This window comes from Vanellus vanellus, assembly GCF_965231255.1.
Source record: "Vanellus vanellus genome assembly, chromosome: 3".
NCBI lineage: Eukaryota > Metazoa > Chordata > Aves > Charadriiformes > Charadriidae > Vanellus > Vanellus vanellus.
This window is the reverse complement of record NC_138907.1, coordinates 115,541,468-115,566,837: the sequence shown is the minus strand read 5'-3', so window position 1 is coordinate 115,566,837 and position 25,370 is coordinate 115,541,468. Positions and strand designations below refer to the sequence as shown.

Below are 25,370 nucleotides of genomic sequence, written 5' to 3'. Positions count from 1 at the left end.
CCCTGGGGGGCACCACCTGTGGTGACTGAACACCAGCTGAATTTTGGTAACAGTCTTCCTTGGGTGGACCTGAGAGGTAGGACAGTAGAAAACTGAGGCTGCTTAATATTTTCTCTGAACAGATGATTTGAGAACAACCTGTAGTTTTTCTCCAAGTAGCTCTGCATTGCTGTCTGCGGTGTTCTACTAAGAATACCACACTTTCAGATTTTATTTTGTGTGTCACAGTGGGATACAGAAGTTCACATTCCTGAAGATTTGTTAGTGTTATAGTAGTGTTCTTCCTTTATATAGGTTGTTTTTACTCTTCCATACCACAGTTGATATGTTGCCTTTATTCTGACTTTTAGCATAGTTTGTTTCTGTGTGTTTGTTTTTTTTTTTTTTTTTGAATTTAAAGCATGTGAAATTTTCAGGATGATGGATTATACACTTTTTTTTTCCCCCCCCCCCTAAAATATAAAAAATACTTCAGGGTTTTGGGGATTTTTTTTTTTGGGGGGTGTTCCTTGATGTATGTGAGGGTTTTTGTTGTTTGCTTGGGTGCGTGTGTGTTTTTTTTTTTTTTTTTTTTTTTTTTTTGTACTTTGCTGACATAATATTTGGCAGGATGGAGTTTTCAAGATGAACCTTTCTCCTGATGGAGCTCTTCTGGCAGCTATTCATTTCTCAGGAAAACTGACAATCTGGTCTATTCCATCTCTTAGACAACAAGGAGAATGGGACCAAACTGATCAGGTAAGAAGGATGTAGTTGTTTTGAAACTTGCAGTATATGTCTTAATCCTCTAGCGATGTGTTTTCCTAGGAGATGAGAGTAATTCAGATAACTGTGATTTAGCTATATGCTACCTTTCCAGTCAACTCCATATTTTTCAAGAGCCCTATGTTTACTTTTACAATAGTCTTTCTATGATTTAACTATAAGCCTTAACCTTTAAAAGTTAAGAAAAAGAACCCATTGTGTTGCAGTGAATTTTTCATGAGGTGTTTTGGTGCCCAGTAGGTAACACTGGTAGAGATAGACTGAAATGCTATTTTAAAATATAAGTGGAGGCCAACATGGGTAACTTTGTTGAAATGGTTGAAACCAAATTCTACTGGATGTCTAATGTGTTCATCTGTTTCTCCCTCAAAATTTACCCTACCTTCTGCTAGATAATGCTTCAGAATAGTTTGTTGATGTGCTTGGTATTAGTAAGTCACATGCTTTCTACAGGAATTGTTTGCAAAACTAAGTAGGGGAACTTAAGTTAGGAATTGCCCAGACACCGGCAAACTTTTATGTGACTATTGTGAATTTAAACACTGGGAATTGAAAACTGATTAGTTTTTCAAAGAAAATTCCAAATAACTAATACACTCTCTGGGTAAAGGTAACACTTTATTTTAATGAGGAAAATAATCTGCATTTTGAAGAACGACAAATCTGAAATGATGCACACTAGTATGTGAAGTATTCTGGTTTTACTCCCATTACTTTCTTGAATAACAGATACGGAAAGGCTTTTCGCTTGAAGTACTCTGAGTTATTTTCTAAGCCTACAAGACACGAACCAACATCAGGTCCAAACAGGGTAACCAGCCAAACGGGATCTTTGGTCACTGGATATATATGGCATGAATTACCAGCAGTATTTCCTACACAGTATTGATCTGAGATGGTTTTATTGTACATAAATGTTTCTTATTAGAAAATTATTGTAGAATGAAACACTTGCTACTTAATAGTAAATAACTGTGTGTTAGTACATATGCTGATTAATAAATCCCCATGCTGTGTTTTCCTTAAATGTTTGCAGTTTTTGATTCTTCTCTATAATTTCCTTTTGCAGGGTAAATCTTTGCACAGTGTGTTGACTCCTTTAGAAATTCCAAAGAAAAAGATATTTACTCCAGTTTTTGTTAACTGTTTTTAACTCCCTCAAGTTTATGCATTCATATAAAACAGACAGTTTTCCCCACAGTATATTGAATTAATCTGCAGTCTAAGCATTGTGCAGTAGGTACTATAAGGTCCACAACAAAACATTTCTTTGGTGTTACATATAGGCACGGGCTTCTATAATGAAGAGGAGTACAAAATGAAGGAAGGTGTCTTTCTTTCGGTATCTTGATGACTATGAGGTTAAATGAACATTTTCAAGAAAACTTACAAAAAAGATAGGCCAAAAACTTTGACTATAGCAAAGACTTCTGTCAGTAAATACTTGTTGAGGTAATAGTATATTGCCACTTGTGTGCTGTGATCTTTTTGGTCTGATTGGGAGAACAAGACTACTGACTTAGAAGCATGGCTGTGGTGCTGTGTAGCTTGAGTTTGGGTTCATACGTAAGCAGTCAGATCTGGTCAGGCTGTATTGACTGTGAAACTGTTCTGGGTTTGGCTGGGATGGAGTTCATTGTCTTCACAGCAGCCTGTAAGGTGCTGCGTTTTGGATTTACGACCAAAACAGTGTTGATAACTCACCAGTGTTTTAGCTATGGCTCAGTAGTGCTTACACAGCTTCAAGGCTGCTTCTGTTTCTCACTGTTGTCCCCCAAAGAATAGTTTGGGGGTGTGCAACAACCTAGGAGGGGACACAGCCAGGACAGCTGACCCCAACTGACAGAAGGGATATTTCATGCCATATAACATCACGATCGGCAATAAAAACAGAGCAGGCGGAGGTTTTGGATAGGTAGTCATGGCTCGGAGACTGGATGTGCATTGGTCTGCTTGTGGGAGATGTGATACAAAGGCAATCATTCATCTTGTTGTTCTTCCCCCTCTTCCCCCCTCTTCCCTGGGGAGGGGAATGAGCGAGTGGCTGTGCGGTGACAACCCACCACAGAAATGTAGTTCCAAGCTTTTTTAGGAAAGTACTTTTAAAAAACAAAACCCAACCAAACAACTTCTGCTCCAGTGTTGGCAAGTGTTGTGTGTGTATATATGTGTGTATGTATGCATATCTATCTATATCTTTTTTTAATGTACGCTTCAGATTTTTGTGAGAATACAAATTTTGCTCAAAGATGTTTATAGCGAATTGTTGTATTTTTCTTTGTTTTTAATGATAATGAGTATGTATTTTGAAGCAGTTTTCAGGGCTTTATCATTTGGTGAGGGTGGTGTAAAGGAGTGTTCAGTATTTAACTGTTTTCACAATGAATTTTATAGGTGAAACTAATGTCCAAGTACAATGGATAATTTTATAATGTCTGTGATTCCTACTTAATTGTCACCCAAACATATTTGTTAAATTAGCTTAAAGTGGCCTCATGTTTACTTTTAATTAGTAGACCCTTTTCTTTCTACTGAAATATTAAATCTGAAAATTACCTTCTACTTGACCCAAAACTGTTTTGGTTGTCTGAGCTGCACAATCTGCCTGTACTTCCATTGCATTGCAGTTAGGGGCAGGATTACTGTCATCTATATTTGTGTAGTTCCCGTGTATTCTGATGTTGCTGTGTTGTTTTTTTTAAACTTTATTTAGTAACAGCTTACTAATTCTAAATGTTGCAGTGCATCATTAAATAATGCAGCTTCTCTTGCTGCACTAGTCTTGAAAGGATCTTTATAATTATGGAAACAACCAGAATAAGCACTGTACTAGGCTCATACTCAAGGACCACTACACAGAGCAAACAGGACTATTCTGGAGATTCTTCTTTTAAATACTTATGGTTCTGTGTATAGACCTGTAAAGCAAACAATTGGTGGACTTCTGATTGTTTGAGAGCCTTTGTTTCAGAAATCTTAAGGGTATGATTGTTGTTTAATGATGACTAGGCTAGGTCTGATGGTACTCTTGTTTTCTAGTATGGTGTTTTAGGAATCCAGAAGTCTATTTTGCTATGATTTTTTTTTTTTTTTTTTTTTAATTTAACTGTCTGGAGAAAAGTACAGTGTCGCTACAGTAGCTGTATGTTTTATGTTCAGGAAAAGCTTGAATTTCTAGGGAGCATTTTCATTGAAAAATAAATGGGTCAGCAATAGAGTAAATAAATAGATTGTCTGTGTTACAAAGAATTACTTGCATATAATCCATTTTTTGTCTCACGCTTTTTGTTTTTTTTTTTTTTTTTAGCCAGGTTATGATGAGATCAACCCAGACTGGAGACTCTCTAGTGAAAAAAGAAAGAAAATAAAAGGTATGAGGTACAGTTAGATCATTAATTTATACAGTGTGTAATTACAAATACTTACACAAATATGCAAAGACCTGAAGTGGGTTAATTAAATCTTAATTAAAGTAGCTGCCAAAATTGTGTGTATGATTTGAATTAGTAGCATGGCATAGCTAAATGAGTGTCACAAGTTGTGTGTGTGGGTTTTTTTTTTTTTTTTAAAAATCTTCTCTTAGGAATACTTCTGTAGCCATAACCATATATAAGATGATATTTCAATGAGTGCAGGACTTTGTTTATTATTAATCATGTCATTATGACTCTGTAGAATGCTGAACATTCAGCAGATGTCTCAGCTTGTATTAGAAGCCACTACATCATAATATTGTACGTTATTAGAGTCCACAGTCTAAAACCTAAACTTACCTTTACCTTTTCTTTCTATGAATGTCTAGTAAATCTTGAAAACTAACGTAATTTAAAGATAATTAGTTTAAAATTCTAAAGCAACAGGGCTTTGTTTCCTGTGACTGGATTTGCTTCATGTCAGTCTCTCTAGTCTTTTCCTAAAATTCAGGCCACCATGTGCAGTCATTTATCACCTCTATTGCATTGCTCGTCCAAGAGTGCAGAGATCAATAGCTATTCCATGACCCGTTCACTACTGCTTGTATACATCTATAGTATTAAAAGATCCCTATTTCTTTGTACTGTTTTTCTTGGTGATTCTGTCTTCAGGTTAACTCACCTGACCCTCATGGGTAGGTTGCTGACTAGCCACTGAAGTGGCAGAAAAGTGATAAGCTGATCTGTTTCTCAGTGCTATTTGGGGAAAGATCGTTGTCATCAGAGAGGTGGGAAATGAGACTGTAGTGAACAAATTGAGCTAACACTCTGGTGACCATTTTGTCCCAACATCCAGTTACCATAATCCAGACAGTCTTAGAAATGACACAGCTTCCAACCTCGGTTGTGGAGACTTTTTGTTTTGTTGGTTTAATCTTCTTAACAGCCTTGTCTTGTAGGCTGTTTCACAAGCCTTGTTCGTAGTTGTCATTTGTCCTCAAAAGCTGTGTAACCTTTTCTGATTTTCATCAGTATTATGTTTGTTGCCAAGGAGACTTGGTCAAGGATGGCCTGGGAAGTAATGAAGCAGATCTTTACCAAATATCTAAAATTTGTCATATTTTGTGCAAGTAAATCAGTTTACTGTGAATTCTTTTTTCAAATAATATTAAAAAATAATTATAACCACAATTGATTCTTTTTTTCTCCTCAACAGCTTTATTTAATGCAGAACTGATTTAGTAAAATATAATTAATCTAGAATACAAACTTCGTGAACCAAGGATGCATATACAATAATAAATGTTTGCTAAATCAGGCCATTAGATAAAAATGTCTTAGTAATCGAAGTCAATTCTGTTGTTATCTGGTGTTTAAAATTATCTTTCTTTGTGTAGTGCATTCTGATTTATTTGTTTGTTTATTTTAGATAAAGAATCCTATTACCCGTTGATAGATGTAAATTGGTGGGCAGATAATTCTGTCATCCTGGCTCGCTGCTCTGGTGCATTGACTGTGTCATCAGTTAAGACTTTAAGAAACTTGCTGGGAAAGTCGTGTGAATGGTTTGAGAGTTCTCCTCAGGTCACTTCAGCTCATGATGGAGGATTTCTAAGTCTGGAGGTGAGGAATGTTCACAACCTTTTTGGAACGCAGTAAAACCAGTTTGCTTTTGTATGTGTAGTCCTAAAGGTGTTGTGTGTGGTGTGCTTAAAAATTATTGTTACTAATAGAAAAAGTGATTCTGTTTCCAAGTTCAGGGAAATTTTGAACTTGCTGCAACTGAACTGTCTTAATGAAAACTTGATTGTCAAATAACTTCTGGAGAGTAGAAGCAAAACTCTTGGAAGGCTGAGCCTGAATGAGAGGAATCTTGCTGCAGGAAACGGCTTGTGTCGATGGATTTCGCTGCTTTGTATGTTAGTGCATTTGAAGAATACTGCAAGCATCTCTCTGCCATTTTGAAACAGATGCCCCTTACAGAGGGAGTATATTTAAAATAAATGAGGAACACATTTAAATTAAGACAAAGCCATGTAAGAGATATATTTTTTGATCATTTTTAGTAGGATTCCAGGAGGGAGTGATACATAATGAAGTGAACCAGGAATTTTCTTTGAAACTAAGAAAATTACTCTTTCCTAAGGCTTACACTGGAATAGGTCTTAAACATCTTAAACGGAAGTTTAATATAATATTTATCAGAATATCTCAATACATACCAAAGCTTGCATGTATGTTTCTGGAAAGGCTTATTATTCTGGAAATACAATACAGCCAGTGACTGGCATATTACAACCTAAGGGTGTAGTCTGAGATTACACTTGTGTTGAACAGAAACCCTTGCTTTGAATAGCTAAGAGTAGAAAACATTGCTGTAAGCTGCAGTAAGCTATATATATAACAGTGTACAAAGATGTCTCCATAGTTCTGACCTGTCTGGGGTGGTGTAGGATGTTTGGTATAATAGTGGGTTACTATTACGAAGCCTTCACTCTTGCTTCAGTAGGTAAGGGATGAAGCCGCAGATCTAGGAGACAGACCCAGTCAGGGTTTGTGGAGTGTGCGAAGCAAGCTGAGAAATAAAGGATTTCAAGGAGAAGGGGAGGAAGGATGTTGATTGTGAAGTCTGAAGTACTGCAAGTGGAGACGTACTCAATTCTCACCAAACTAGTTGAGATGTACTTGGTGAACGCTTCATATTCGTATTTTCTATGCAGTGTGAAATAAAACTCGTTCCAAAAAGATTACGCTTGGAGAGCAGGCCTGGAGATGAGGATGAGGGAGAAGATGACTCTGACTCAGATGGTGAAACTTCTGCTAAGGACAGATACTTCAGCTACCTAAAGCAAGGCCTGTACTTTGTGACAGAAATGGAACGCTTTGCTCCTCCACGGAAACGTCCACGTACTATTACAAAGAATTTCCGCCTTGTCAGTTTGAGATCCACAACTCCAGAGGAACTGTACCAGAGAAAAGTAAGTGTAGAAGGAAAGGTCATATCTCTCATAATTAACTTTATTTAGAAATAACTTTTTCTTTTCATTCTTGATATATTAACAGAAGGATTTATGCACATATTTCTAAGGGTCTTTTAGTTGGCAGTGTACTGTGTTACCTAATCGAAGGGACCATTGTTTAAAACTAGCGTTATAATAATTCAAATGTGATGATGTTTGTGGGTGACTGAGGAGATGCTGTGCATCATTAGCTTGGCCAGACTTGGAAGTGTACTCATGTGAGTGTTTACAAATAATGAAAGACCTGGCAAATCTACTGAATGAAATCAGTTGAGTGTGTTATTTGCCAGGGAACAGGTTAGCTTACACTCTGATGTGAATGTAGTTTGTCAGGCATACATACAAGTTTGGCCTGTGACTCACTCTAACTGAACAGATAGTTCTTCGTTTTTAAGACTACTCTAGGCAGTAATTAGTCTGGGCCGTTTCAATTGTTCTGGCGGTAAACCAGCCCACTCTATAGCTGTATAGAGTTTCCAGGGAGTGCTGATGTCCTACTGGTTACCTAAATAACTTCTTTCTCCTTGAGGAAAAATCTCTGATTTTCTAGAGGTGTCCATGAGATCCAAGTTGTACTCATCTCTCTTGAGCCATTCCCTTTCCTACCTGCTTAAGCATACCGCAGTAATTATCGCTCTACCTGTTCCAACACACAGAATTAGTAATTGATTGTTTGATGTGGAGATCGGATAACTTTCATGTGTTTGCTTTTTAGATTGATAATGAAGAATATGGGGAAGCTTTGTCTTTGGCTCAAGCATATGGCCTTGATTCTGATCTTGTGTATCAGAGACAGTGGAGGAAGTCGGCTGTTAATGTCGCTTCAATTCAGGACTACTTGGTGGGTTTGGTTTTTGTGACTTTTAGGCTTTCATATCAGAATGGCTGTGCTATCTTTACAGAAATTGAATTTTTAGTTGTGTTCAAATTTATGTAACATAAATTGGTGGCGATTTGGAGAGCTGTCCTGCAAATTCCATTTCATGTCATGTGGAAGATGGTGATCCTGTTAAAATAGCTGAAGGCCTGGTCCTGAGACCTTGGAAGTTAATGGCAGTCTTTCCTTTCAAGTATCTTCTAATTTCTGTTAATAGCAGCATGCTTTCCGAAGTGTAATCTCTCCCTCACATGCAGCAGTAGATTGTTGCCTGGCAAATGAATAGTAATAATTGGAAATGTTAAGCATTTAAATAACTTCCAAGTATTTTAGAAAATTAAATGGGAAAGTGAAGTTGTTATCAGTAGCTCTATAGCAAAGTTCGAATAACAAAATTTACAGTGAACTCTGCTAACTGTAACTGGAGCTTTTCAGTAGAATCCAATGTGGGTTTTTTGGCTTGGAAGAAAGGCTTCAAACTCAGCAGACAAGTGTTGCCGAAGGTGCACAACCTAATGGTGCTATAGTGTAAAGTCTTCCAAGAGATCAAGAGAAATATGGTCTAACTTTTGTTTTTTCAAGTCAGATATTAATTGAAGGTCAAAATAAGATTTTTACAGGTAGCCATTCCCTATGTGCTATGCAATCTCAACTGAAGATGAGCAGAGAAGGCCAGTAACATTTTGTGACCCTCGTGCGTCCTTTCTGTCACAGAATGCTATTTGATAGTGCAAATTACTCGAGTGCTATTGTGGAATAAACTCTGTTTATAACAACTGTGTCTTAGCCCCAAACCATCTCATTTTATTTAGTGTAAGGAAGAGTGACACTAATTAGGGAATACAAGTAATAACTTCTGTTCCAGTTGTTGTGAAAGTTCTGCCAAATCATTTGGTATTTCTGTGCCTTTTTCTGCCACATATACTCTGAGGGAATTATAGTTTTGCATTCTCACCTCTTTTTGTTGCTTGACACTTTCAGTCATCAGATTAAATCGACTTTTTTTTAAGTGGAAGAAACACATGAGAAGATTTTAACATCTCCAGTTTTGTTGCTTTGGGTTGAAGCATATAACGCTGTGTCTATGCTCTTGTTCTCGGACAGAGCAAAATTAAGAAGCGCGCGTGGGTTCTTCATGAGTGCTTGGAAAGAGTTCCAGACAATGTGGATGCTGCTAAGAAGCTGCTTCAGTATGGCTTGAAAGGCACGGACTTGGAGGCTCTTGTGGCCATAGGAAAAGGAGAAGATGGCGGCAGGTTTGGGAAGAGTATTTTTTTGTTTGTTTTCTTTGTGAAGAATGGAGTATGAAGTCTTTACTAATAATTTGGTACATTTTTTTTTATCAGCCACTAATGAAAATGTTAAGGTGCTTTTGCAGGACATAAAGTAAGGTAATGCTTTGGATCAAACTATTTTAAAGATGTCCACAAGGTACCTATTCTCATTTTACATTTTACAAAGGTAAAATCACTGTTTATTTTGTACTGCGTTTTCCCTCTTCTCTGGATGCCCTTTATTTTCTTCATCATAAAGAACTTTTGATGTCACTATTTTTCTATCAGATTCTATTCCTGTTGCCTTTTCTGGAAGCTGCAACTACCACTATAAAGACATTTTGGTTTATGTCTTAATTGTTGTGATGATCTTCTGTTGTTCGAGTAGGGAGGGGAACATGGTAAAACATAGTGGGTCACTGGGGAAATACATGCAGAGACAGTTCTCTTCAGTATTCAGTTCCTGGTGGTAGAAGAGGCTGTTCTTTCTTCATGCAGTCATCTATTACCATTGTATGCTGTAGAACTGCTGCCAATCTCAGTGCTACCTGTGGGATTTAGAAACTTAGTAACCCTCATAGCTGTGTGGTTTGGTTTTTTTTGGTTTGTTTTGGGGGAAGGTGTGGAAAGAAGAAATGGTGCTGCTTATTGACTTGTGATGAGTGCCTGCTGCTTTACAACAGCAGAAGTCTATTATTTTTTTTTTTCTACAGAAGTTTGGATTTTTTGTCAAGACATAAGCAGAAAGCTGTTTTAGTATGTTTATTCAAAAATTAGTTCGTCATATCTTTTTGTTGGTTTTCTTTTAATCAACATTGCTTACATTGTTGGCTTTGTCTTCCAGATTTATCTTACCGGGGGAGGTGGACATTGAAATTCCCTATGAAGACTTTTTGTCACCAGATGAAGAAATGGATACTAGAAAGGAAAAAGAGGCCAAGAAGCGTCAAGAGCTGCTATTATCAGTAAACTTCTCAAAGTAAGTGAGCTGTTAGGCCATGTTTTATTCAGAATTACAGGTTTATTATAACTACACGGTTGCAAGAACGTAATTACTCTCATGTATGCTATTCCTAATAGGAAAATGGTTTAAATTTTAATTGGCGTTATATTGTGTCAAAGTTCTTGGTTTACCTAATTTCATATGCACCTAATGTACAGTACCGACTGCAAGAGTGAAAATTCCTGTTTTGAACGCAGGCTGACACTGGAACAAAAAGAACTCTGCCGTAGCAGGCTGAAGCTGTTAACTTACCTTGATCGCCTTGAAACCTATGAGGTGAGGACACTTGGTAATCGGCTACAGTTCTTTTGAGTTCTCATTCCACAGGTATTCCTGCAACTTTTTTGTCACATCATCTTATCTTTTTTGTTTTGTATTGTAGTATTAATGTTTATGGTCTTCTTGAAATGCTAGTGTCTCACTTGAGAAAAGTAAGCTGTTTTCTGTTCAAGTCATCGTGTTTCTCCTGCTTTACTGTTGCAAATGGCTGGCTGCTAGTGTTGAGAGGTATAGTTGTGCAGAAGACTGCTTCGAACGTACTGTGTCTGCAGGGAATTAAGTTATACAAAAACATAGGATGTGGAGCTGGTGCAGGATTACTATTATTTCCCTCTGTCAGTCTAGTTAGCAAGTTCTGTTCAGATTCTTTAACGAATCTTTTTCTCCCGTGAGCTTACCGAAGTGAAAGTTCTTGGAATGTCAAACTGTATTTTGCTTAGGTTTTTAATTTTAACTTTGTGGTTGGCACTAGTCACATAATGACTTTTACCACATCACTTTATAACTAATGTCATCTAAACCCTAATTAAAATAAGACAGAGAATTGTCTTAGCTTATGCATGGGTTTTTTCATACTGAAACAAATAAAAAACAACAGCATGCTTTTCCACGTTTATCTCATACTTATTCATCCTAAGATAAAGAAACCTGTAGTCTTTTGATGCTTTTGTAAATCTTGCATAAAAAAAACATCTTTAAGGTTTTTGTTTTGTTTTTATTTTGTTAAAGGAAATCCTTGGAGGGCCTCATGCAGCTGAACAGCACTATGATGGTGAATTCTTCAAGAAGTTCAGAAATCAGAATATTGTACTTTCAGCAAGAACTTATGCTCGGGTATCAATACTTATTTTGCTAGAATGTAATTTTGTTTTGGTATTGCTGCTTGCACTGAACTGCTTCCCCCCCTTTGAACTTGGTTGAATCTCAATGGGAAATTAAGGGGGGGAGGGTTGTTTGATTGTAAATAAATAAATGCAGTGACCCTGAGCTAATTTTCTTTATTGCTAAAGACAACTTTAAAATTAAATGTTTTGCATGACCTAAGCTTACATTTCTTGCTCATTTTCAGTCTAAATCAGTCTTAAGCTAGTTTTGCAACTTAATGTTTTGCTCTTCAGGAAAGCAATGTCAGAGCCCTGGAAATCTTGTTCACTTTCCATGGATCAGCTTTACTTCCACACAGACAGGCAATTCTCTCCAATTTTCCAGAGACTACTTCACCACATGAATATGCTTTCTTGTTGCCTGAAGCTTGGTAAGGATGCATCGTTGGATATTAACTAAAAAAAGATTTTTTTTTTTTTTTTTTTTTTTTTTTTGAGGTTAATACTTAAGTTAGTTTCCATATATGGCAATCTGCTGTTGATTATTACCTGGAATCAAGAGAGCAGCTTTGTCTTTATGTATTTGACCAGTGTTCACTTTCTACTTTTTGTGCTATTCCTGGAAGCTTTTTGATCTCTTTTGGTTATTACCAGGAAAGTAGGGACTTTAAATGTTCTTGCCTGCATTACACATAAGAGGAGGCATTGCCTTTTCTGACCTGAAACTGCTCAGATATTCACAAGTGTTAAGTACAAGTCTGAAATTGGTTTGTAATAACAGCCAGTGTTAGGAGATTAATAATACAGGTGTTTAGCTCGCTGGAAGCAATTATGTTTTTCTGGATTTGTTTTGAAATGTAATTTAACACTTAAGCAGTCAGTAACTTAAAAATCATTAATCTTCTTGTTACTGATTCTTATGCAGCTTGCTAAGGTAGAATTATGAAAAGCTTTAAATCCAGACTTTCCTACTCTTTCATTTCAGCATAAAATATTAGTTTACTGGCAATTTCATATAAATTTTCATAAGAGAGTCTTCCTTGAACTTCATAATAACATTCTGTGTATTAATTAAAAGAATTTTTTGCTTCCAGAGTGTTTCTTTCAAACACTTCAATTATAAAATTAGTTTTGAAGCATATTGTTCAGTGCCCATAAAGAACTAGGGAGATTTCATTGTTTAATATTCACAATAGGACTTTGAAGCCTTACTTCAGAGGGACAGTTTTTGGAGTAGCTAATAGAAATTTTTTTTTTTTTTTAAATCTTTCAGCATTATATTTAAGTTTTTCACTTCAAAGTTTTAACAGTCCCATTTGGATAATTTTCCATGTAGAATTTTTTTTTTTTAAATTCAAGTTATTCCCCTGATGTTTTTCCTAGCTTATAATACTTATCACTTTTGTCTTTTCTGAGCAGAAGTTAGTCTTCATTTCATGGTATCTAATACTCACCAGTGCTCTTTTTATTGCGTTGACAGTATTAGGAACACATTTAATTATTCAGTTATGGTGTGAAAACACTTGTTTTATCCTTTTCTTTAAGGTAACAGTTAGGACCATGAAGACAAATTATTGCAGTGTTTATAAAATTGGTAAAATATATTCCAGTTTTTCCCTTTTGATAAGACTTATGATGTGACAGGGAGGGAAGAAGGGTCATCTTAAATGTGGTTATGATATTTTGTTGGTGTTCATAAACAGGTTCCCCTTCTTTCTGAAGGGTTGTTTATTCTTGGTGTTTTTTTATTTTCTTACTGTGGTTGGTTGATTTGTTTAAGAAACTGACTTATGTGCCAAGAGGCAAAATGACAGTTAAAATAAAACATTTCACCAGTGATATAGTAGTAAAGATGTGAAGTTATGGGTAAAGAACTTAGTTTTGTCTGCTGTTGAAAAATGGAAGTATATAGTTTGAATCTTTATTCCTGTGGCAGATAGAACTTTCCAGTGCTAGGATCAGGTATGCGCAGGTTCACACTTTTTTTTTTTTTCAGGTTGCAGAACAGATAATACTGTATGGCTTTGAAATGTTTGTCTTTAGACAACTACAAAATGGGCACGAGAGCAAATCCTATCTACACAAATCCCATAGACTTATAAAAAATATACTGTATATTGATCTAACCTTTTTCTAAAACTGTTTCCCGTTTAGAAAAATGATTATTCACATAGTATTGCTAAATACACTTCCTAAAACCATACTTTATTAATGTAATAGGATTAAATATGTATTGATGAAGATATCTATTAATGAGAATAATATACTGAGATAGTCAAGTTGTACAAAGTAATATTTTATCATTTTCTTATAAATTTAACAAGTTGGGGGGTGGATTTTTTGTTGTTTTTTGTTTTGTTTTGTTTTTTAATGGGATGAGTAGTCGTGTCGTTTCTGCACCCCCAGTCCGAATAGTTTCAGCTTCAGGCAATTCTTGTTTCATGTGAATCAAAATGAATCCTTGTGAATCAGACAACTGAAGTTCTTGGTCATTTTAAGTGAGTTTATTGGGCCTTTTAGTTCTTGCATTTATTTTTTAAGTGGTTATTGGTATGACTAGAATTACTGGCATTCTGTAGATAAGTAGTTGTTAGGAATCCACCTTAAATGAGTGTGCTATCTAGTTTATGTCTATATACTGTGTTGTATGCAGAAGTACCTTGCCTTAAAATAACTAATTGAACAAGGTTATGATAAGACATAACAATATTTCAATTCCCGCATAATATTAAAAATTTGCAAGTGCTGACTGTAATTAATAAACTTCTGAGCAGAAGGAAAGTGTTGCAAAAAATATAAACTCCAGTGTTTTAATTGCTAGAAAAAATGGCTGTAGCATTACGATTTACAAGTGTCTCTTCAGCTTACGCAGCTTGTAATTACAGTGGTCTTGGGATAAGGGGTGAGAATGATTCAGTCTGTCCTCATGAACTTTGACTCTAGACACATTTTGAGTCTCTTTTGAGTCTGGTTTCTGAGTCAGGAAACAACTTCGTCTGGTTTCCCTTTTTAACTTTCACACTGTTGTAGTTATGAAGTAGAGTATGTGCTGGATATCAGAAGGATTTTGTGGTGTGTGGTTTTGTGGTTTTTTTTTTTTTTTTTTTTTTTTTTTTTTTACTTTAAGCTGCAAAAAAGACAGATCTCTCTTGTGATTTCTTTTAGCACATTGTTTTTCTGAAAATTCAAGGCCATAATTGTCTGTACTAAGAGATTCCAATAGGGTAATTGGTGGCTGTGGTGCGTGTGATGAGACCACTAACATGGACCAACTGTATGATAGTGCCCATGTTAAGAGTGCAGCCTGCCCTGGTGGCCTTGCTTTGTTCCTGTCTTGTTGATGCTTTCGTTGCTTGGCCTCCTGCAGTTCAGACCTCTTGCTGAACAGTGTGCAGCTCTGGAGGCAGAAAAGATTGGTAGAGGAAAAAAATACTGTAATTTGTCTTCTAGGTCTTTGTATATGGCCCTGTGGGTGTGTAGGATGAAGTGCTGCTGGGAATTGACCATATTGTGTCTGTATATATGGAGCAATTGAAATGGTAAGAGGGTTGGTTCCCAGCTGGAGCTCTCTGAGGTGGCACCTATCCTTATGGAAATTCACCACGTTGTTCTGTGTTTTCTTAGTTCCCCGTTTCTAAGGGAATCTGGCTGAGGAAAAACTTGAGATTGTATAGCAGGTGCTGCCCTGTTTGTGCAGGGAACAGGTGAGGTGGGACAAATAGGCACCTCTAGCTATTGCCAAGGCAGAAGCGTTGAAACACAATTGCTTGCTGTACACCAACAGCAACGTGAATCCACATAGAAGTGCTAGATCTGAAGAATTTAATGTTTTTGTAAAGGTTGCATTATAACTGCCACTTCCTTTCATCTGGAGCCTCCAGTCTGGCTGCAGATATTAAATTCTAAATACCTAGTGAAAGAAAAGCTTGTTTTGCTAGTGCATTCTATAGGCATAAAGCAGTTACTTCTTTTGTTACTGGCACATGTCATTTACATTAGGATGACATTTAGAGGCCATTGTCACAAGAATTTTAAAGTCTGATTAGTCAAGGAAAAGTTGGCATGACAAATGGGGAAAAAAAGGTAGAAGAATTTCTTTTTTTTTTTTTTTTTTTTTTTTTTTTTTTTTCCCTGTCTTCTGGACCAGGTTGTTAGGAAATCCAGACATATTTTTTTTCCTGTATCTGCTTGTAAAAAGTCTCAAGAGGTAGATATTCTTTTGTTTCTCATTTATGGCACATGCTTTGTAGCTTAGCATCTTTAGGGGCCCCCTCTCAGAACTGTTCAGGAGGAGGTTTGTCATGTCTGAGCAGAAGATTATGTATTCATGACACTCTCGAAAAGGACTGCAAGTTATATAAGCTCAACAGCCCCCAGAGTTGAGAAGGAATCTGAAATACTATGATGCATCGGTGGCTCTACATGCCTGCCAGCTTCAAATTGGTATTGTGATAGACTGACATTACTTGGTAATGTGTTTTTGTAGAATTGTGATTGTAATGTTTTCCTACTTCTTTTTGTATTATCAGCTTCTTTTATAACGATAGCTCCTGAATCTCTGCTGTCTCTTAGTCATTGGGATGCATGCTACTTCTCAAAGATACGTCAGATGCACAGACTTCATCTGTTACAACAACTGGAGTGAGGGTGGTAAAAGTTTAGGTAGTCAAAGGAGATGATAGCTTGTTCTAATCTCTATTTTAATAGCTACAGCTAGCATTCTTAGCCTCTAGTTAAGACTGTTGCCCTCAGGTTTTTAAAGGTGATCTCAGGGGAAAATAATGCTTTACCGCCATTATAAGTACATAACCAGAGTAATTTTCCTTTTCTTTTAATTTTCTTATCCTTTTTACTGCATTTAACAGCTATATTGCAACGTTATTGCTCGCATTTTAAACCCGCAGAAGTTGGGAAATTCAAATGTATGGTTCCCTCAACAGTCATAAGTCTGCTATATTGCACATTTCACTAATAGTAAAAATCTTCCCTCTAAGAGCGCAACTTTTTATATGTTTTTTACTCCTTAACTTTCTCTAATCCTGGCTTTCAGTCGTGGCTTAAAGTGAATTTTTCCTGGAGAGTGGTGGATGAACTCCATTTGCCTGATGAACTGGGGTGGGAGTAGAAATGTCTTCTAAAATCTTTGAAGTTTTCAAAGCCTGAAAATTTCCATGTAGTAGACTGTCATCTATGAACAGATAAATACTACACAATTAAACTAAGAGGTTAACTTTGCCTTTTCATAATGATATCTTCTCCTGAACTAGATTTTTAGTTATTGCCTGCGGCACTGCAGTTTCGATAAAGCTCTTACAGCTTCATGTCTTCTCTTCTTAGTATGTGTATGTAAATAGGTTTGATGGCTGAACATCTGCAGAACTGAGTAATACATAGTCCTCATTTTTTCGTATTAGTTTTTTTTTTTCTTCTCTTCTGAAGCTGAACTGCTTTTGGGTTTAGCGTAGTTCAGAAGTGTTTCTGTTAAAAGACTTAATCCCATGGTCAGTTCTCTTTGCTTGTTTTTTGAAGTCATTTCTATAATGCTACAATGAAATAAATAAGAAGAGCTTAAGTTTTATATGCACTTCTTTGCACTAAGGAAACAAAGGAAAACAGTTTAGAGGTAGAGGGATCGGTGTAGTTAATACTGGTTCAAGGATGTGTTTTGAAAAACAAACAAACAAAAAATCTCGGATCTTACCTTCCGCCATGAATTAGAAAAAAATAACTTTTGAGGGAAAGATTAACTTGTCATGATGGCACTCGTCTTCCTGTCTGGATTGGCTTCTGGTAAGACTGGGGGAAGGTTCTTGTGGTCCATGCAAAAGTTAAAGCACTGGTTTGGAGGAAGAGAAGCCCTTCTGTAAACTGGCCTATGCGGGGATCTGGGAAAGTAGCAGGAGCAGTTCACTGCGGCCAGAAGGCTGCTGCAGAAAGTGAGCTGGCAAAAGTACTGTAGCTATTAGTCGTGAGGACTTTTTGAAGAGGAGAATGAGAACTTGAAGCTATGAGGGAGCTGTGTAGAACATGAGCTGTCATCAAGGAAGGAGAGAAGTTTCATGGGAGCTGCTGTGCTGGAGCCGAGCTGCTGTTTGGAAGGACCTAAACAGGCTGGAGGAGTGGGCCAGCAAGAGCCTTGGGGAGTTCAAGAAGGACAAACGGAAAGTCCTCTTCTAGCAACTGAAGAAACTCTTGCAACATTAAAGGCTGGAGACTGACTAGGAAGCAGCTCTGCTGAAAAGGAGCTGGAGGTCCTGGTGGACACAAACAGGACGTAAGCCAGCAGGAAAGGCCAACAGCATCCTGTCCTGCATGAACAGAAGCACAGCCAGGAGACTGAGCAGTCAGGCTACTGTGCTCCTTCAATTGCATCTAGAATACTGGCCCCCAGTACAGCAAGGACATCAGTGAACTGGAGTGAGCTCAGCAGAGTGCCACCAAGGTGACTGGGGACTAGAGCTCTTGAAGGCTGAGGGGGCCGAGTATGTTCAGCCTGGAGAAGGTTTCAGGTGGGCCAGTAGCAGCCTCTGCATACCTTCCTATAGCATGCGAGCTGAACTATGCTTGTGCTGTTTATCCACAGAGCATTAATGGGGTTTTCTTTTTATTTCTGGCTTGTTCATGCCTGACTTGTCCTGTCTTCATCTACTATGTGTGTCTTTTGCCTGCGTAGTCCTGAAGTGCACCTTGGTTTGCCTTCCCCTGTCTTCTCATGAAGGTGTATTGCTGCTATCGTCTTACTTGTTTGTTGCCTTTTTACAGGGTTTAGAACAAAATTTCTTCCATGAACGTTCTTTATGCTCTATGCATGTACCGTTCTGAAGGAGTATTTTCACTATAGGGTGACAGACAGCTTTTGATCTTACTCAGAGTTCAGCTGTGTATTTAAAATAGCCTATTTGGATTTTGTGAAAGCTATTGCCTCACAATTTTAAATGTATACGTAAAAAAAAAAAAAAAAAAAAAAAAAAAACAAAAAACAAAAAAACAAACCCACACCACCCAAACATGACGAGCTTCTAAACTGTAATTGTGTAGTGTTGGTTGACTTTTCTGATGTTTAGATTATTCAGTCTAGGTTGTTTTAGGAGAAGAAAAAAAAAGTTCCCCCTCCCAAAATTCTATTAAAGGTTAACCACGTCATTAAATCATAGCTTGATTTGTCTATGTGAAATCAGACATAACTTTTCTCCTCTGGTGGCAGAGTTGCTTCAAAAGACCTGTCATCGCAATATGCACAGCAGGAATTCTGAAGGGTAGTTAACTGTGGCAGCCAAAAGTAATTGGGATACCTTTTCCACTAGTTCATGCGGATCAGTTTTCCCAAAATGTGTGGTGGTTTTGGTGCTCTGTTTTAGGCATCAGCTGTACTTCAGATTTGATGAATTTGTCACGTGTCCTACAGATATTCCTGGAAAATGATGAGCTTATCTCTCTGCCCACCACTGTTGTGTCATACAGTATATTGAATAATTGGAAACCTAAAAATATACAATCAGTTATATAGTTTCATTTACTAATTTACTACTAAACTGCTATAATGGTGGAAAAGAATGTTATGCAATATGAAAAATGTAATACATATAATAGGTGTGTAAGACTATATGTTTGGGATGCATTTCTTATTATATTTCATCCACAGTTGTAGAATAATTATGACATAATAAAAACTGTTTCACAGTCATAAGATTTCAGAGCAACAGAAGCTGTCATTGATTTCCGTACTGCTGTCTGAGAAGTTACAGAATTTGGACAAATGAGTTTCAAAATTACGTTAAAAAATTATTTTATAAAACTTCCCTTGCAGATCCTGTATTGTATACAGCTATATGTATTATATATAGTCTCCTTTTATTGCCTCCGTATCTGTATGTGGAGTGGGATTATGGAAGTGCTAATTTGAATGTGAAGTCTAAAATAACTTACAGTGTACCTACAGTAAAATACAGAAAACCTAAATTCTGGTAAGTGTGCAAGTGTCAGCAGAGGGAAAAGAATATTCAGGATTCATATTCAGGATTTCATATTCTTCTTATCACAAAACATAAATTTGAGATAATTAAAAAAAATAATAAAATTGGAACTAAGCGCATTCTTCAAAAACACTTTGAGTGGATAACAACCATTTGATGAAAATACTACCTTATTTTATCTCTCATATGGCTTTCTCACCTCTAACAGATCAATACTTGATGTCTTACTTCAATATGTTATATTCAGAACTACTCTAGTACGTAACACAAGCTTTCAAATGCAGAATTAGTGTTTATAATGTTATTTTTTCAGACAGTGAGACACAATTAAAAAAACAAAAACAAAACAACAAAAAAAACCCAAATGCAAAGGTCTATCTACTCCCAAAATATTTTTAGACAAAACCCCAAACCTACTCTTAAAAATGTGCATGCCTTTCAGCTAAAAGACATTGCTTCATAAATGTGTTGGGGTGAATTACCTTGGAGTCTGGATTTGATGTGCACAAGTTTACAAGGGAAAGGATTTAAAAAAAAAAAAAAAAAATAGATTCTAATCCTCAACTAGATGAGTCTTGGAGTCAGGCCTGCTGTATGAAATGCCTGAAGGGAAAAAAAAATATACAGAGTTGCCACTGGTAATAGAAAAAAAATTGGACTCTGACCTTAAAACTGAATTAGACCTTCCTCTTTTAAATGCCTGTCCTTGGAGAGAAAAATAATCTGCAGGTTTGAATAAATGCAGTTGGTAGGATACAGAAACTACAATAGCATGGACCTCTTTTTGTTGAAGCAAAGAATGGGAAGAATCACCAAGCCGATGTAAACAATCGAGTGAAAAGAGCAATACAGGAAAAGTCAGCTCTTTTTGAAGAAATAGAGTTGAATACCTCCATAATCTGTCAATTTACTGGGCTCCAATCATATTTATTCTACTGTTGAAAAGAGAGAAGGTGGGGGGGAAGCAATGGCTCAGGACAAAAATAAGATAAAAACCCCACGCTAATATTTGTGTAGAGTTATGGTGTGGCACAGTTGATAGTTTCTTTTAATTAGAAAAGATGGCCTCCTGCCTTCGTGACTGCAGTGATCCATCCCCGTATCTGGAATTTCGGGTGAGTGCCCACCGCGTAGTAATGCAGTCTTAACCTCTGTTTGTCTCTGACCTCTGTGGGATTTCAGTTCCTAAAACAAAACTGCAAAGTTGTGTATAGCATAAGCAGAGAGACTAATGAATTCTGGATACAGTGGCATGGAGTGCATGTTGCGCACGGGCAAGTTGCCTTTGTGTGCTGAATTCACCCCTTCCTGCCCGGTTAGACTTTGTGTAGGGAGCACAGGGCGTACGCTGTGGTTCTGATGTGCCCCAGTTCGACTGGATTCGCGGCACACGTGTTGTAAACAAAAGCATGGTAGAAAAATGGAAGCCCTACTTCTTTGCATATGTGCGTTTGTGTCAGTCTTTCTTTCCTGCCTTGTCTTCGTTTACGTTTTTGAGTTTGCAGAATGCAATGGCGTTTTGATGCCTGAAATCTTTCTCAGCTGACTTGCTTCCATTTTAACAGCTACTTTTCCAAAGTTCTCCTGTGCTCTGTTTCTGCACGAGTCACTGGAGTTACTGATAAGGAAATCTGGGGGGGGGGGGGGGGGGAGGGGAATCTCTGCTAAGACATAACTATCAGTTAGGAAAACACCTTGTGGTAAACGTTGAGGTAAATATAGCGTTTTAGTAATTGCCTTTATAAAGGTCTCGGGTGCAGGGATCTCTCATTCTTTGCTGGCGTTGAGACTGATTTATTCCAGTCCTTGTATTTGAATTCAAATAAAAAGAGTTCTTCTAAACTCTCCAGAATGAGAAAAGAAACTAAGGACAGGTGGATGCAGTCGTGCAGGGGGCAGGAGGGAGTTCTGAATTTTTTTTTAAGGCATTGTTGAGAAGGTGAATGAAGTTAGCAGTCAGTTCTGCATGGTGTGGGTTTTGCTGTTTTTTGGTGAACTTAGCAAGAAACCTATCTGTTAAGACTGACTTTCCATAATTGTCGATTTCTACTAGGATGAGATATTTTGCAGTTGCATCTCTTCTTGTGTTGTTTTCTTTAAGATTTAGAGGACATCGTTACTGAGTGCTGCTTGAGTGTTGGTGAGAGCTTTAAAAATGGAATATTCCTCTCTCAACTTATTCCTGTGGTGAGCCTGAATACTTTAAAAATGGCAAATTGAGCCAGAGCAGAAAATAACTTTTAAAAGAATTTTCCGTGGCTTATCCATACACCTGACATAAAGTATTTAACTCTAACTTTTTCTGCTGTGAGAAGGGGAAAAAAGATGGAGTAGACTTTTCCAGTCAAGATAGGAGTGCCTGATGATTCCCATGAACTAAAAATCTTCTTTTCTTTAGCGGTTTGCGGTGAGGTCTGTTAATAAGCTTTTATGAAAAACTTTTGAAGTATGCTTATAGTACTTCTTGAATTGATGTGCCTGGACAACTGTAGGTTTCGTTCCTGCAAAATCTTGTGCTGAACCATGAGATTGGTCTTGGTAGATGTGGCCAGAAGGCAAATGGCCAACAGCATTTGCCAACGGAGAAAAAAATAGCACATTGCAACATTTACCTGAAGTTTCTCAAGTGTCTATAATACGTGGCTCAAATATTCCTGAACTAGATATTTTCTAGACATAGTAGACTTTCATGACCCTTTATTACAAGAATTCTATTTTTGAACTCAAACACACCTTTTTTTTATCTTCTATGTCATGCAGCAAGTAGCTAACAGCTTAGCTGCATATGGTGTAAAACAGTGTCTGCTGTTCATTTTAAATGAAGGCCTGCTATTCTTATCAGTGCTTACAGTGTTTTAGGAAGTAAAAACAGTGAAATGTCATTTCCTATTGAAGTGAAATGAAAAAATGAGCAACTTGATATCAATCTTAGCATTTTATCAATCTGGTTGCTTGCTTCTAGGATTCTTCAATCTGCTCTGGCTTTCATAGAAGGGATGATCATACACTTCTTACTTTTGATCATTCACATTGCTCGTCTCTGTACTTTTCGACTTTTTTCTGTCATACCCTGTTGGGTGAGGTAGGCAGAGTTGCACGTTGAAACTATAAGCCATAGTGGGGTGTTGGAGAAGTTAGTTTGAATGGAGCCTGTACTTAATCCATGACTTCTGTTAATTGGAAAGGACGATATTTTAAAATGTATTTTTTGAAAATATTTGAAGCAGTTGGAATTTAAAGGCAAACCCAGGTATGTTTTGTGTTACAGGAATAGGGGAGAAAATACCTACTTTTAGACGGGGAGAAGGAAATACAGATTATTTTCTGAAATGACTTGTCGATAGCGATTTCATCAGTCTGCAAAAAATAAGTGTTTTCTGGTAACTTCTGGTTTTAGGCTGGGTTAGGTCTTGCTTGCATAAAAATTAAACTATTTAGTCTCTAGTAATTGTTTATCAGGAAAGTTTGTCAGGAAAGTGACTCAACTATGTTAAGAATAATTGGAGGGAGAAAACATGAAATTCATTCTGATATTCAGGTCAGTTAAGAAAGTTTTCAAGTTTTGCCGACTTTAATTATAAAGTTTTTGTGCTACTGAATCTGTTAAGAAACAATTTCTTAACTGGAGCTGTAATTCCAGAATGTACCTTTGCTACATCTATGGCAAGTATGCAGGATGTGGCAGCTTAATTAAGAAGAATGTTTCAGTGTAGTATTTGTCAGTACAGGCTTGGATCAGTAGATCTTGTTAATATTAAAAAAAAAGACCAAGCAAACAACACAGCCAACCAAACAAAAAAAACCAAAGAAAACCACGAACAACATCCTCCCCAAACAAAACAAAACCCAAACAAAGCAACCAACCAAACAATCCCACCTCAAATGTCCTCTTAAGCCAACTTGGGAAGCAAATGGAAACATTTTACTGTGAAAAGAAATTGGGCAATAAATTTTGTTGAGTTTTCTTCTGTGTTTAATAGAACATAGAAAAAGAGAGCATTATTGATTGTAATATAAAGACTTGCTGTACTATCTTGATTTTATATTTTGGAAGGGAATGTTAATCACACTTTGGCTTTTCTGTTACTTGACATTTCAACTGATAATGAGAGCTTTTTTCACTACAAACTGGGTCTTCCATAATGAAAATTCTCACATATGACATTTTAAATATGTCCTTATTAATTTAGTTTATGAACCCAGTTTTAAACATGAATATTCAAAATTAATTGATAAATTGTGTTATCTAAGACTTAAACAAAAGCTCCCTGCCTCAGATACATAGGGTGATGATGAATCTTTCCAAAGTCAGAAAGTGACTTTATTCCTGGTGCTTATACCGTAAATGTCTGGCAAGGTCCTGCTGACTGGAAAAGGGGAAACATAACCCCTATTTTCAAAAAGGGAAATAAGGAAGACCCAGGGAACTACAGGCCAGTCAGTCTCACCTCTGTGCCTGGCCAGATCATGGAGCAGATCCTCCTGGAAACTCTGCTAAGGCACATAGAAAACAAGGAGGTGATTGGTGATAGCCAACATGGCTTCACCAAGGTCAAGTCATGCCTGACAAATTTTGTGGCCTTCTTCGAAGGGGTTACAGCGGCAGTGGACAAGGGAAGATCAACTGATGTCATCTACTTGGACTTGTGCAAAGTGCTTGGCACTGTCCCACATGATATCCTGTCTCTAAACTGAAGAGACATGGGTTTGACAAATGGACCACTCGGTGGATAAAGAACTGGCTGGATGGGCGTGCTCAAAGAGTTGCGGTCAACGGCTCGATGTCCAAGTGGAGAGCAGTGATGAGTGGCGTTCCTCAGGGGAGCCACAAGGATGATCTGAGGGCTGGAGCACCTCTCCTATGAGGAGAGGCTGAAAGAGTTGGGGCTGTTCAGCCTGGAGAACAGAAGGCTCTGGGGAGATCTTATTGCAGCCTTCCAGTACCTAAAGGGGGCCTACAGGAGAGCTGGGGAAGGACTTTTTACTAGGGCATGTAGTGATAGGACAAGGGGGAATGGCTTTAAACTGGAAGAGGGCAGGTTCAGATTAAACGTTAGGAAGACGTTTTTTCCCTTTGAGGGTGGTGAAGCACTGGAACAGGTTGCCCAGAGAAGTTGTTGAGGCCCCATCCCTGGAGGTGTTCAAGGCCAGGCTGGACGTGGCCTTGGGCAACCTGGTCTGGTGGGAGGTGTCCCTGCCTATGGCAGGGGGGTTGGAACTCGATAATCTTCAAGGTCCTTTCCAACCTAAACCATTCTATGATTCTATGTTAATTTGGAGTTTTCTTTATTAATTATTTTTCAGTGATGTTACTACATGGTGTGTAATTGTAAAGGTAATTGTGGAGTGTTTTGTCCAACTGCACTGTAATTGAACGCAGATGTTACTATAGCTAAGACACCAGAATTAGCAATTTTCCATCTTTTCCCCTCCTTTCTTTTGACATTTATAGCCTGCAGATCTGTCTCTACCGATTTATTGCTGCATTTCAACTGCGTGTTTCATTGGAGGTTTGGAATTAGTATGATAAAACATAGGGTATTATTTGTTAGTGGATAGAGGAAGGAAAGAAAGGGTCTCTGACCTTCTGGGAGAAATGTGTATGTGCACAGGGCAGTTGGTATGGACGTGCCTCACTTTGTTAAATGTGTTTAATGGCTGTTGCTAAATGAGGTAAAGTTACTGATATTTAGTTTGTTTTAACTGTTACTATATCGTGAAATTGATCTGTTTGTTGGAATTGTGTTTCTTTTTAAGCTAGGGAGTTACAGTGCTGCTCTTCAAGGGATGAGAAGATACTGTCAGTTGTCATTTGTAAATATGGATTGTCTACGTAGTTTTGCTATTGCTGGTTATTATCAGGGTCAAGAGAAAATGAATGAGACTTAAAATAGCTTATTGCTCCAGTATGCTGAAACTTTAATGTCTTTACTTTGTACGTG

The 25,370-nt window shown here is 37.4% G+C and overlaps 1 protein-coding gene across 1 annotated transcript in view; it reads left to right on the top strand.

Moving 5' to 3' along the window:
* The window catches only part of NBAS (NBAS subunit of NRZ tethering complex), a gene marked incomplete at its 5' end in the record, with an annotated part of 193,283 nt that overhangs the window by 25,330 nt on the left and 142,583 nt on the right, over positions 1-25,370 (top strand). The window contains 10 exons of the mRNA XM_082481713.1: positions 610-738; positions 4,073-4,136; positions 5,608-5,801; positions 6,899-7,156; positions 7,914-8,039; positions 9,180-9,331; positions 10,194-10,328; positions 10,550-10,628; positions 11,361-11,465; positions 11,750-11,886. Coding sequence (XP_082337839.1) covers positions 610-738; positions 4,073-4,136; positions 5,608-5,801; positions 6,899-7,156; positions 7,914-8,039; positions 9,180-9,331; positions 10,194-10,328; positions 10,550-10,628; positions 11,361-11,465; positions 11,750-11,886 — 1,379 coding nt within the window. The remainder of the gene's footprint in view (positions 1-609; positions 739-4,072; positions 4,137-5,607; positions 5,802-6,898; positions 7,157-7,913; positions 8,040-9,179; positions 9,332-10,193; positions 10,329-10,549; positions 10,629-11,360; positions 11,466-11,749; positions 11,887-25,370) is intronic.